Source organism: Cetorhinus maximus, chromosome 19 (genome assembly GCF_964194155.1).
Source record: "Cetorhinus maximus chromosome 19, sCetMax3.hap1.1, whole genome shotgun sequence".
Lineage (NCBI taxonomy): Eukaryota > Metazoa > Chordata > Chondrichthyes > Lamniformes > Cetorhinidae > Cetorhinus > Cetorhinus maximus.
Window position 1 is genome coordinate 67476893 of NC_135897.1, and position 14177 is coordinate 67491069.

At 41.9% G+C, this 14177-nt stretch overlaps 1 protein-coding gene across 2 annotated transcripts in view; it reads left to right on the forward strand.

Annotated features, from left to right (window-relative positions):
* The first annotated feature begins 3009 nt into the window (after positions 1–3009).
* The window catches only part of LOC144694215 (uncharacterized), a 44842-nt gene continuing 33674 nt past the window's right edge, over positions 3010–14177 (forward strand). For both annotated transcript variants that reach the window (XM_078564564.1, XM_078564565.1), the window contains exon 1: positions 3010–3178. In XM_078564564.1, the coding sequence (XP_078420690.1) occupies positions 3100–3178 (79 nt within the window). In that variant the 5' untranslated portion in view covers positions 3010–3099. The remainder of the gene's footprint in view (positions 3179–14177) is intronic.

The window sequence follows — 14177 nt, forward strand, 5'->3', positions numbered from 1 at the left end:
CACTGCTGATGACCCCTTCCATTACTTTACTGAAAATGGAGAGTAGACTAATGGGGCGGTAACTGGCCAGGTTGGATTTGTCCTGCTTTTTGTGTACAGGTCATACCTGGGCAATTTTCCACATAGCCAGGTAGATGCCATTGTTGTAGCTGTACGGGAACAGCTTGGCTAGGGGCATGGCAAGTTCTGGAGCACAAGTCTTCAGTACTATTGCCAGAATATTGTCAGGGCCCATAGGCTTTGCAGTATCCAGTGCCTTCAGCCATTTCTTGATAGCACGTGGAGTGAATTGAACTGGCTGAAGACTGGCATCTGTGATGCTGGGGACCTCTGGAGGAGGCCGAGATGGATAATCCACTCGGCATTTCTGGCTGAAGATTGTTGCGAATGCTTCAGCCTTATCTTTTGCACTAATGATGGAGGAGCCCAGCATTGAGGATGGGGATATTTGTGGAGTCTCCTCCTCCAGTGAGTTGTTTAATTGTCCACCACCATTCATGACTGGATGTGGCAGGACTGCAGAGCTTAGGTCTGATCCGTTGGTTGTGGGAATGCTTAACTCTGTCTATCACTTGCTGCTTATGCTAATTGGCACACAAGTAGCCCTGTTTTGTAGCTTCACCAGGTTGACACCTCATTTTTTTGGTATGCCTGGTGCTGCTCCTGGCATGCCCTCCTGCACTTTTCATTGAACAAAGGTTGATCCCCTGGCTTGGTGGTAATGGTAGAGTAGGAGATATGCTGGGCCATGAGGTTACAGATTGTGTTTGAATACATTTCTGCTACTGCTGATGGCCCACAGCACCTCATAGATGCCCAGTCTTGAGTTGCTAGATCTGTTCGAAATCTATCCCATTTAGCACAGTGGTAGTGCCACACAACACGATGATGTGAAAGTAGGACTTCGTCTACACAATGATTGTGCAGTGGTCACTCCTACCGATACTGTCATGGACAGATGCATCTGCGGCAGGCAGGTTGGTGAGGATGAGGTCAAGTATGTTTTTCCCTCTTGTTGGTTGCCTCACCACCTGCCGCAGACCCAGTCTAGCAGCTATGTCATTTAGGATGCGGCCTGCTCGGTTAGTAGTGGTGCTACTGAGCCACTCTTGGTGATGGACATTGAAGTCCCCCACCCAGAGTACATTCTGTGCCCTTGCCACCCTCAGTGCTTCATCCAAGTGATGTTCAACATGGAGGAGCACTGATTCATCAGCTGAGGGAGGGTGGTATGTGGTCATCAGCAGGAGGTTTCCTTGCCCATGTTTGACCTGATGCCATGAGACCTCATGGGATTCGGAGTCAATGTTGAGGACTCACAGGGCAACTCCCTCCCGGCTGTATACCGCTCTGCTGCCACCTCTGCTGGGTCTGTCCTGCCGGTGGGACGGGACATATCCAGGGATGGTGATGGTGGAGTCTGGGACATTAATTGTAAGATATGATTCGGGAAGGATGACTCTGTCAGGCTGTTGCTTGATTAGTCTGTGAGACACTCTCCCAATTTTAGCGCTAGCCCCCAGATGTTGGTAAGGAGGACTTTGCAGGGTCGACATGGCAGCGAATGCCATTGTCGCTTCTGGTGCCTAGGTTGATGCCGGGTGGTCCATCCAGTTTCATTCCTTATTTTGTGTCTTATTTTAATGAGAGAGTGGTGGTCAGATTATGTCTCAGTAAATGAAAGCTGGAGGGAGGTGCATCAGATTGTTATCCCATTAGGGTATAGAAATGAGATTCTGAGGATTGCTCATAAAATACCAATGGGGGGACATTTAGGAATTAGGAAAACACAGGAAAAGATACAGAGGTATTTTTTTTGGCCAGGATTGCATAGGGATGTTGTCAAATTCTGTAGAACCTGTCATATGTGTCAAGTAACCGGAAAACCATGAGCAGTAATTCAGCTGCCGCTTTTAATCCCAATACCTTTGAAGAACCTTTTACCAGGCTCATGATTGATTGTGTAGGACCCCTCACTGAGACTAAAAGTGGAAATCAGTACTTACCCACAATGATGGATGTGTCTACTAGATTTCCTGAAGCGATACCTTTAAGAAATATTACAACTAAGAAGATTGTGGAGGAGTTAATTACATCTTTTACAAGAAATGGCTTACCTAAAGAAATACAATCAGATCAGGTGTCAAATTTCATATCACAGCTGTTTCAGGAAGTAATGAACAGTTTGGGGATAAAACAGTTTAAGTCACCAGATGAGGTCTGTTCCATTGTCATGTTTCACCTGGTGCTGAAAATCGTGGGTTTCCCAGTGCCTGTTCTGTTCCCCATTCTGTTCATTTCCTCTTTCTTTGTCAATCTTTAGGGTTCTATTTGGCATACACATATCAGGGCCGAATTATGTCACTGGGACATGACTGCAATTTGCCAACCCACTGCATGATTGAACCGGTGCTGGATGTGGCCCATAAATTTTTGTTAGCAAATATTTTTTTGTTATGAGGTCAGTGTTTCACCTGACCCAGGGCCATGGTGATTCCTAAGAAGACACACTGCTGCGTATTGAACCCCATGGTCTTTACAATCCCAGTCAAAATTCCATTAAAAAATTAAAATAAAATGTGATAGTTATATTACTGCAATATATTATTACAATAATATTATTCCCATTATACTAGCGTAAGTTTCAGCTTTGAAATCACACTGCACCCAGAATCCGAAGGCTTATATTTTAGCCTGTTCCTCATTCCTCTTACATATTCACATCTTTTATAAGTTTTCTTCAAGCAATTGAATTCAGTTGAAAGAAAAATGAATGATTTATCACAGTATGTTTACTATCCTATAATTCCTTGAGGCTTTCATTATATATAATAAAGCACAAACATCAGAAATCTACCAATCTGGTAGAAAGCCTGGAATTTATGTGAATCACCTATGAAACATGAGAAGTTTACTTAACCCGGAAAAAGGTGTCAGAAAAAAAAATCGTAACGGGGAAGAATTCCAGAGGAGGGAGGAGTGGTCACAGACACTGAAGTCTAAAAGCTGACTGCAACTGAAAACATTTGCCCTGGCAAAGTTAACACAAGCGCTATAACTTTGTGCACAAGGGTACAAGGAAGTATATACTGTAGCAACATGGGGAGAACAGCAGCATGGATCTATCCCTTTCTTTTACTGGTGATTAGTGACTTAATTCATGGAGAGAATACAACAGGTAAACAAATTTAACATCTTTCTCGTCTGTGTTCACTGGGCAATAAGATGCAAGAAATGGGATTTCTTATGGAACAGTAAACATCAGGGGAAGAGTTTCCACAGGCATTAGGTGTGAATAAATATGTTTATATTTTAGTGCATATTTCTGGTAAGCTGTGTGATTTTAACTGGTTAAATTTCTGTGTATATTTAGGGGGGGTTCTCCAAGTTTTGCTGTTGCTAAACTGTGCCTGGAATCCCTAGAAGCAGACAAATGCATTGTCTGTCTATGGGAGAGAATGCACACTCTATGCAAGGTAAACAGAAACTAGCTGGATTTCTTAATTTGGCTTGGAAGCTTGTAAACCTTCCAGACAGCTGATCAGAACAAAAAAAAACTTTGCTACACATATCACACAGAGGACATGTTCTCCTTATTTATTAGATAAAGGGTGAAATACCTGAGATCCAATCTGACCTTCAGGTTTTTAATTATTCCTTCATGGGACGTGAGTGTTGCTGGCAAGGCCAGAATTTGTTGCCTGTTCCCCTTTTGCCTTGAGAAGGTGGTGGTGAGCTCCAGCAGGTCTCCATCCAGCAGGTGGATTGCCACTGACTTTACACCCGCAATGGATTTTAAAGGGAAAAATCAGAACCTTGGCCAAAACGGGGCACAGGCCGAAGGTGCTGATTTCTCAGTGGGCAGGTCACTGCGGCATGAGCTGGCACCAAGTCTTGTTTAAATAGAAGCCATGAGCCATGTGGGCAACACATGAAGCTCGCTGGTTGGGGCCTGACCTATACTGTTGAACTTCGACATCAAGTTGCCCCACAGGTAGGTCCTTGGTGGGGCTCCCGGTGATGGTGGGGGTTGGTGGTGTGGCAAATGAAGCCAGGGTCGTGAACCCCGGCTTGGAGCAGAAAACAATATTTTTCTGAAGCCAGAAGGAGCACAACAGGACCCTAACTTTGACAAAGGTTTGTAGCTGTTTTTCCAGTCGACTTCCGGCAGTCCCATTCGTACCTGAATTTTGTATCAGTTTCACTGATTCCTGGATCCGGTTTTGTAAAGCAGCATTATACCTGTCTCAGGTAAGTGGGCTGCTCGCCAACTTACTGGCGTGCCTGAAAATGGCACCAGGCAGGCCTTGGACATCCATGGGGCAGTGAGGTGCACCCCACCCCCACCCCTCAAACGGACAGCAGAGAGCTGAATTTCTTGATTTTCTGATTAACTCCCTGGCTGTGCAAGACCCTACCAATAAGCACAAGGTCTCAGGAAATTTCATCATAATTGTACTCAGATATAATTTACACTTACAACATTGGGTTTATGTGGTTGGGGTTCTGGTCCTAGTTATGATGGTCTAAACAGCATGAGTAGGACAGGCTTGAGGGACCAGCTGGCACTTTCCTGCCAGTCACATTTGTATATTCATACATTTTACCTGCCATGATGGACCCACTTTAGCTTTAACAGTAAAACTTGTTTGTGGTGAAATGTAGTCAGTTGCAGGGCAGGTTGGAAATGACTGGATTTAACTCACTGGAGAGTGTCCTCACCTGCCCTGAAGTTCCTGTTTATTCTAGGCTTTCTGGCAGCTCTCTCCTACTTTTATCTCTCTCTTGGCTTCCACTTCACCCTCTTAGACTGTGGGCTGTGTGGAGCAGCCATGTCCCACGGGGGAACCGTAGTAAATGATGTGACATTTACGAAGTGAATTACAGCTTTTGGTTGCGAAGATTGTTTGATAGTCGTGACACTTAATACTCACATGTATACAGCCTGCAGTAAAAGGTTGCATAGCATTAATATCATTAGAGGTTTCAGATAATTAAATGATCGTTTCCTGAAAGTCTCAGTATGCGCTTTTATTTTTGGTATAATTTTGACTTACTTGTTCCTGGTGTTCACTTTGCAATCCTGCAACTCGCCGCAATGAAAGAAGCCTGAGGGCGCCTCATCAAAAATGAGCGTGTGGGCATATCATTTGCAAGTTCTTTGTTTACTTTCAATGGCTTAAAAATCAGATTTGTTGTATTATGGGCGGGTGATTCACTCCATAACATTAATTCCCAGGTGGTGAAGTTGAAAATTACCCTAAATATTCAAGAGTTTTGACAATACCTTTTTTTAAGTTACAGGAACTTTTCAATTAAGGAATTTAAATAGCTCAATGAAGTGTAATAAGCTAGCAAATAACCAGCTTATTTTTATTCCATTCATGAGGTGCGGACATTGCCGGCAAGATCAGCATTTATTGCACATCCCCAATTGCACCGGAGAAGTAATGTTGAGTCCCGAGCTTGAACCTTGGGCTTGATTTTCTCTGAGGGCAGGAATCAGAAATCGGGACTGTTCTGAGCCCTGAACCTGCCCCCGGGGGGAAGCTGTCACTCTCTGGCATTTTCATGTGGTTTCCCCCTTCATTGGCATGGAGACAGGTTCTCCATCCAACTAAGGGTAGTGGACGGGCTGCCGAAGCTGGAGAGCCAATCAGAGGCCTTCCAGCTTGACAGGCTCAACCGGCTGTAATGGAAGATAAGTAACAGAGAGGATGCTTCAACATGGAGGTGCCCTCTCTCCATCCTTTTAACATCTTTAATTAAAGAATAGTTTCAACAGACAGGTCACCACTCTGAGGGGAGCGGGGATGGGGAATCCATTTAGATACAGCCTTCGGTTAATCTGGCACCCAGTCTGACAGGCAGCGAGGGTCTTTAGGCCCACCTACAGACTCCTAAGTTGGTCCCTGCCATTGTGGGAAACTGGTGGGTGAATTGCAAATCCCAGTCAGCCTCCTTTAATTGGACTAAATTAAGCCTTAAATAACCTAATTTGCTACCCTGCTGGCTGTGATCCCATCTCTGCAAATGGCGAGATGGAGCTCAAATATATTTCTAATTTTCATTTGATAAATAAATAAACTTAATAAATAAATAAAATAAATATATTTAATATATCTCCCTCCCTCTGTCTCTCTCCCTGTCTTTCGCTCTCCCTCACTGTCTCTCACTCCCTCTCTCTCTCTCATCTCTCACTCTCTGTGTCTCTTTCTCCTTCTCCATTCCTTTTATAAAAGTCTGAAGTTAGAGAGGAATTGACACATATTGAGGCGAGATAAAGTCTCCACATGTCAAGATCCTAACATTGTCCGTTGCTTATAAGGACAATATTGAGTAAAGCAAGTGAGGCAATTGGAGGAAAGCAAGTGAGGCAAGTGAGTTGCCTGATCCTGCCTTTCCCCCAGTCCTGAGCGAGATCCCTGACTATCAGAATGGCGTCAGGAAACCACCATGATGATTGACACTCATGGACCTCTGCCCCCGCCGCCATATCTTGGCGAGAATCAAGTCAATGTGGACCCCTGTCCCATCATCTAACATCTGATTACAGAACACAAAAAAACAGAAAATTGTGTTCTCGAAGGGTATGTATGCATACCATATGTGGAAAAGGAAAAGGACTTGAATATCATTCAACTATTCATTGAAATTTTCCAGTCACTGTGAAGCAGCTATTAATAAAGCTAATTAAATACAGGACAATAACACTTCACAAGTTTAAAGTATTTGTTCTAATGTTACCTAGGTCACTTTAGTTGCTGATGTAGTATTAGGACTGATTTGTGCTGGTGGGAAGCCTTGCCTGTTGTTTGCGTCTATAGGTAATTTGTGGGCGTGCTGCCCACATTCAGTCATGAATGTTGGTGGACAATTAAACAATGAACAAGAGGAGGAGGCTCCACAAATATTCCACCCTTAATGATGGGGGAGCCCAGCACATCAGTGCAAAAGACAAGGCTGAAGCATTTGCAAGCCAGAAGTACCATGTAGATGATCAATCTCCTTCTGAGGTCCCCAGCATCACAGATGCCAGTCTTCATCCAATTTGATTCACTGCACGCGATATCAAGAAACAGCTGAAGTCACTGGATATTGCAAAGGCAATGGGCGCTGACAACATTCCGGCAATAGTATTGAAGACTTGTGCTCCAGAACTAGCTGTTCCAGTTCAGCTATAACACAGGCATCTAGTTGAGAATGTGGGAAATTGCCAAGGCATTTCCTGTCCACAAAGAGCTAATCTAACTCACCCAATTACCATCGAATTGGCCTGTTGTTGATCATCAGCAAATTGCTGGAAGGCTTCATCAACAGTGCCATCAAGCAGCATTTACTCAGCAATAGGCTGATGTTCAGTTTGAATTCTGCCAGGGCCACTCAGTTCCTGACCACATTACAGCCTTGGTCCAAACATGGAAAAAGAGCTGAACTCAGGAGGTGAGGTGAGAGTGGCTGCCCTTGACATCAAGGCAGCATCTGACTGTGTGGCATTGAGGAGCCCTAGCAATGGGAATCAGTGGGAAAACTCTCCACTGGTTGGAGTCATACCTAGCGCAAAGGAAGATGGTTGTGGTTGTTGGAGGTCAATCATCTCAGTCCTGGGATATCACTGCAGGAGTTCCTCAGGATAGGCCAAGCCATCTTCAGCTGCCTCATCAATGACCTTCCTTCCATCATAAGATCAGAATGTTTGCTGGTGATTGAACAATGTTCAGCACCATTCTCAACTTCTCAGATACTGAAGCAGTCCATGTACATATGCAGCAAGACCTGGACAATATTCAGGCTTGGACTAATAAGTGGAAGGTTACATTCATACCACAGGAATGGCAGACAATGACCATCTCCAAGAAGAGAAGGATATGCATGTTGGCCTAGCCAGTGACACCTACATCCCATGAAAGAATAAATAAGAAATAACATTTTTCCTTTCCCCTTAATTGATGGAATAATTGAAGGTAAAGTGCCATTGTTTCTCATGATGGATGGTAAGTGGGCAATGCTCCTACCGGTGGAACGGGATTAAAAAATAGACCCTGCTGAATGCAACTTTGGGCCTCTACTTTTAAAAGAAACATTGTTTCGCTGGAGGTTATTCAGGGAAGGGTGGTTAGGATGCTTTTAGGAATTGGGGCTCCAAATTACGAGCTGAGATATTGGAGCTTAACTTGCTATTGTTGTTTAAAAAAATAACTGATGACATGATTTGGGATTTTTTTAATAGAGTATGGCATTGAACTGTTGAGTTCAGGATTGGTAGTCCAGGAGCTTATGAATTCATATTACCATAGCCAGTTATACAATTGATTTCAATAAATCTGAGAGTTTACAGGCTGATAAACTGCTCGATCATGGTAATATACCAAATGGTTTAAGGATGATCTTCAAGGAAGGGAAGACCATCACTCCAACCAAAAATAACTCAAGTTGCATATCAAGGCTAACCCAATGCAGAATACTCATATGCCACAAACACATTAAAATCATATGCTATTTAACAGATTGTGAGCACACTGAAGTTAAGAAATCTTATTAGACACTGAGGACTAGAAGATATATTTAGACACTGAGCACGCATTATGTGGAATAGCAAAATGAGGTGATGGTGTGTCGACTACTCTTTTAAAAAGGGTTAGATAATGATCTGTTTGGGAATGGTATGGTCGGCTATAAAAATACAAGTGGACTGAAATAATCAGGACAGAATTGAATGATTTTCCTCTCACTGCAGCCCCAATAATGCCTGTAAACAGGGTTGTAACTCTCTTGAGTCAAAACAATTAAACTAAATTAACAAAATCAGGGATAATAAACAGGGTTGTAGTAAGATAAAAATTGAGGGGGGGACAAACACCGACTTAGCATGGAGAGCTGCCTTTTCTGGTTTTTGGTCAGTTAGTGCTCCTATTGGAAACAGGTGGGACCTAATGAAAGTAGTTATATCATTGTCAGGACAGCTGATGCCATTTTTGTGTCAGTTCATAGCACCCTCGCCTTTGAATCAGAAGGTTGTGGGTTCATGTCCCACTCCTGGAAACCAAGAACTGTGAATGTACTCGAAAGAGTTACAATCTGTGACTGTTGATAACTCGAAAGAGTTACTTCATGAAACTGCCTGATGTACTGCTCAGGAGGAGCCTGTTACAAGATAGTTAATTGGGTTCCTAGGAAAGGTGGGGGAGCACACGGTGTCTGCCGGCACTGTCGATGCCTTCTGTGCTCGGTGGGCACCGCGGGGACTGGGGTGTTTTATCAACCCCCTTAATCACATTTTAGTTTGATGTTTGTAAGTTTCCTTTAAATGTTGTCTAAAAAAAAGGTTTAGGATAAGTTTTGCTGGTGGTTTATAGTGCTTTTTGTCTACTGACTTCAGTTAAGTGCTTGCAGTGGCTTCGCAAATTTCTGAAACCATAAGAGAGTTCTGGCAGTACTTTTCTTTAAATAGGAACTCTTTTGGCAATTGTACTTTTGAGTAGAAGAAGGAGCAAAGAGAGCTTTAAGTGTAGGAGTCCTTACCTTTCATGTAGAATGTAGAGGCCAAGGACAAAATAACTACACTTACTTGAGCAGCAGTGCATGAGGAGACTGTGCTTCTCAATAGAGACAAGCACAAAGATGTGTTGTCTCTGGCAACAAATTACCACCGCTCACACAACCTTTCCTATTGTAGCTCTGAATTTCTTTATTTTTCCTTTCTTTGGTGTAATGGACTTTACCCAATTTTCAACCTTCTGTAGCTCCCTCACAGGAAGTCCATTGCATTTAGAAATTGTTGGTGCACAGGAAGCAATTATTTTTTGAAGGCTGGGCCCTTAAAGCTTGCACCACCATTCAGCAGAGATAAAACCCGATGTTGCTCTCTGGTGAGCTGTTTCTTGGGCTCTTTCCACTTAGACCTGTTCCTGCTCACTTGTGACCAACCCTTGCATAATCCTGTAACTCACTATCTAAAGAGTCAGAGATGTCAATACCAATGTCAGTTCTTGGAAAACTAAGAGGAAGTAACTATATATAATCAGAGGTTGTTTCTTTCTGTCTGCATAGGTGCAGAGATAGTCATGAGAAGGATCTGGAAGAGTGGCCAGTTGTCAAGAGTTTGCACAGGTGTAAGCAGTACCAAATGAATAGCTGTGCAATGTAGCCCCATATTGTCATGCTGTGCTCGTGTAAGTGAGTGAGATGGAGAATTACATTTTAAGAGAAAAGGAGAGCAAGATGTTCAAACACTTTGCTATGTATAGCCTCCAGCCTCATCATCTCCAATGCTGCAAGTCCTTCCTCTTTCAATTATACTGATGATGGGTATCCTCCATTGGAAAGAGAAGCAAGTAGGATAGACCAGTAGTGTGAGTGTAGACAGAAAGAGGTGTAGTGAAAAGTCTCATTGTGACTGGAGAATAGATTTGTGAAATGCAGGAAGTTAAGGGTTGTGCAGTAAGAGAATTGTGAAGGTGAGTCTTAGCTTGGTAATCTTGCTAAGGTCATTAATTTCTTCCTGAACTGTAGGTAAGTTGTAGGAAGTATGCTACTAGCATTGATCTACTCTGCCACCTCTTTTGCAAAGTCATTCTTGGACCTAATTACCATAGTTACTCAGAATCCTTGCACGATGGTGATCTGAAGACACTCGAGAACAGACGCGGTGGTCTCTGCTGTTCTTTATCTGCCAAATTCTAAACTTCACTACTTATTACCTGCGGACAGATCTCATTGTGGCTACCAGCTGTGGAGCTCAAAAGAACTAACTGAATTAAAGTGTAAAACAACAAGATTTAAAAATAGTCCACTACCATATCTCATTCCCACATTGAGCAAACTTTAATGACTGTGAAAATTTGAACCCTGATAACATTAAGACACTAATCTAATGATGTACATTATTCTCATCTGTTCCATCTATTTTTAAAAATATTTTTATATTTTACTTGGAATGATTGCTTATAATGCTGTTATGAAGAGATAATGTCTGTAATGTTTTTGGAAATTATTTTAAAAATGGAATTGTAGTGGGGTCTGTTTGACTGTGTGTGTCTTAATTGGATTAAAGCCTGGGTGCTTTGACATATAATAGTTTGAGATGTTAATTGGATAAACAGTAAGGAGAATAGAAGGTAAAGTGTAAATTTGCATTTGCTGAATAAAGCATTCAAGAGTGGGAGTAAAATCTTGTATCTAGCTAGAAGACACCAAGTAATGTGTATTTTTTCAGCTTACTCATAAAATTGGTGGAATGAAAGGGTATTATTGTTAGGAGATGTAATGTTAAAATCCTGGTGATACAATGGAAAAGTTACATTCAAAGGAAAAGCTAGGTATAAACAGGAAGGAGTTTGTGTGTGTAAGGCAGGGACATTTAAGGTTCAACCAGCCTGTAAGCCTACAACTGTGTCTGCAAAGGAACCAAATTACAAGGAACCTCCTTTTGAATTCGTAAGGTCAAATGTGCTTTGCCTGGTGTCTGTTTAAAATCTATGGGTTACTGTTACCTTGGTGAAGATTTACCTGGGAGTGATTAATTTGGGGATTTGTTTATAAGTTATTATGATAGTAATTTGTAGACATGTGTATGTGTTTAATTTGTTGTAAATTAATAAATGTTTAATTTAGTTTTATGTAAAAAAACCGCTTGAGGCTCGGTGGCCTTATTCCTGAATTCAGAGCTGCATCTCAAACATACTAACTGAAAATATAGGTTATGACAATTGTTCAAATTTCCCTCTGGGGTTTAAACAACTCAGCCTTTACCAGCTGCTGTGTCATAACAAAGCTTACTTGACTGCAACAGAAGTTAATTGTCAAATAAAGAAATAAACAAACCTTTTAAATGATACTGGCCAATATGAAGGTTCAGCCATCACCCATTTGGAGGAAAGAAGGCATCCTTTCTATCCTCAGTTGCTCTATGAGGACTATCATGGTTGCATTACAGTACCAAGGTATTTTGGTGGATCTCCTGCTTCTCTGTATTGTGCACTCCATTGACCACTTTTGAAAAAAAGTACATCTACCCTTTAAGAGCTGCAGGTTGCTTTCAAGCGGTGACAGAACCACCAGATTTCTGGTCCTTCAAAAGGGTAAGCTTCCTATAAGTAATGAATTTAGAGTGGGCAGCTTGCCTGTCATTGTGTAAGAGGCCTAATCGCTAAAGTCAATCAAGCCTCCTGATGATTTATTTCTATGGGTGAGCACTATCTGCATCATTGCGGCCACATCACAAGAATCCCTAATATTTCTGTTGTGGTTTGTATGGTGTGGCTCATCAGGATATCATTCAATAATGAAAATGTGGAGATAGGTAAATATTTTGGAGTTTTCTTCTTGGGAATGAGGGAATATTTTTGCTCAGAGCTTCGGGAGATTGAATTAAATGCATAAAGTTAGTGAAAGTGTAGATTGGAGGAATAATTTGTAAAGGAAATTTTTTTAAACCCAATATTACTGTGGGATACTGAAGCAGGTGCTTGGGGATTGTGTGTATGTATGTTTGTGTGTGTGTGTGTCTAATTTAATTAAACTAGAGGCAGTCAGACTACAAGGTTTGAATCATCAAAAGGGATTAGGTGTAAAACAAGCATTTGAAACAGAGATGGGTAAGCTAGGATGAAGTCTCAGCAGATACAGTGTGAATGGAATTTGCATTTTTAGATAAGTTGAGAGTTTGTTTGATTTTCAAAGGGACATGATAAGATGTTTACAACTGGCAAGTTAAATAAGGCAAACTTATTAAGTTGATTTTTTCCAAAAGTGCTGGCCATAATGACAACATGAAAGATTTTTATATTCTGGGAAAAGTAACTTCCAAAGGATCGTTGAAACAATGGGAGTTACAGATCAAATGGGAGAACATATTTAAAGAAAGATGGAAAGCTGCATGAGTATGGCCATGTGAGATCTTGAAGAGTGTACTGTGAAGTAGCAGTTTCTAGCTGCCCTGGGGAAATTTGCTGTTCCAAGGATGTGTTCAAAGTCTTTGGAATTCCATTGTTGAGTGAGATGAAGAGAGAAGTTGTGAAATACTTCCCTTATAGCAACAGTGGGTGCTGTGGTAATATTGCTGGATGTTTTATAGATTCAGAATCTATTTGGATTGTTGCCTGATAGAGGTGTGTAGTTGGGAGTCTAAGTAAGTAGAAATTTTGGGAACTGCTATAAGACTAAATAACTATGTAACTGTAATGTTGTGTGTGTTTATCTTTTTATTTTGTTAAAGGTTTTAATTTAATCTTTAAAATCTCTAAAAGTGATAGTGGACTCATTACTCTTGACTTCAGTGCAGAAACCTTCTCGTAATAAATACAAATTGCAAAATTGTTGTGATAGCGTGACCAAGTTTCCCTTTGCGATTCGGTCAACCTGGCAAATACCACCTGCCATATCATTATAAATTCATTTTTTCAAACATTTTCTTGACTGGCTTAAGTTCTGTTCCTGCTTAATTTCAGGGCCACACTTCAGAGACATACTAAGGGAATTTGTGCTTTCATGCTGCTGACTTTTTATATAGGGTTTTGTACAAATTTTGCAGGCCCTTGTGGTTTCTTGAAGTGTCAGGGAATTGCAGGCAGTGGGCCCAAGATCTTCCAATCCATGGCTGCAGAGTTAAAGCCCTGCCAATGGAACGGGGGTTTACCAAATATTTGATGTTAAACCAAGGGCCTATCTTTGAGGATGGAAAGAATTTCCTTAGCATTATTTGAGTAGCAGGTGTCTTGCCTCTTAGCAAACATTTCTCAACCAGCTAAAAACAGGTAGCTGGTCATTACTTCATAACCTGCATTGTTTTCCACCCTGCATGCAAATTAGACACAGTGTTTGATCACACAACAATTTGTTTCAAAAGTAATTGATTGGCTGTGAAGCTTTGGAATATGCTGAATATGTAAATAGTGTTGTGATTGTCAAGAAGATATAATAATGTCTACAATGTCTTTGGAGGTTATTTTACAATAGAGTTTAGTGGTATCTGTGTGTATAGTCAGAATATTGCCCTCATCAGGCAGGCTCGTCGGGGGCAGTGGGGAAGCCGACTGCCGGCTGCAATTGGGGCCGGACCGTGATTTCATACTGGTGGGACAATTAAGGCCCGCCCAGCATGAAACACGTGCTGTAGCGCTCAATGCTGCCTGTGGGGGTGGGTGGGGGGGGTCAAGGGCATGGAGGGCGAGCATGAA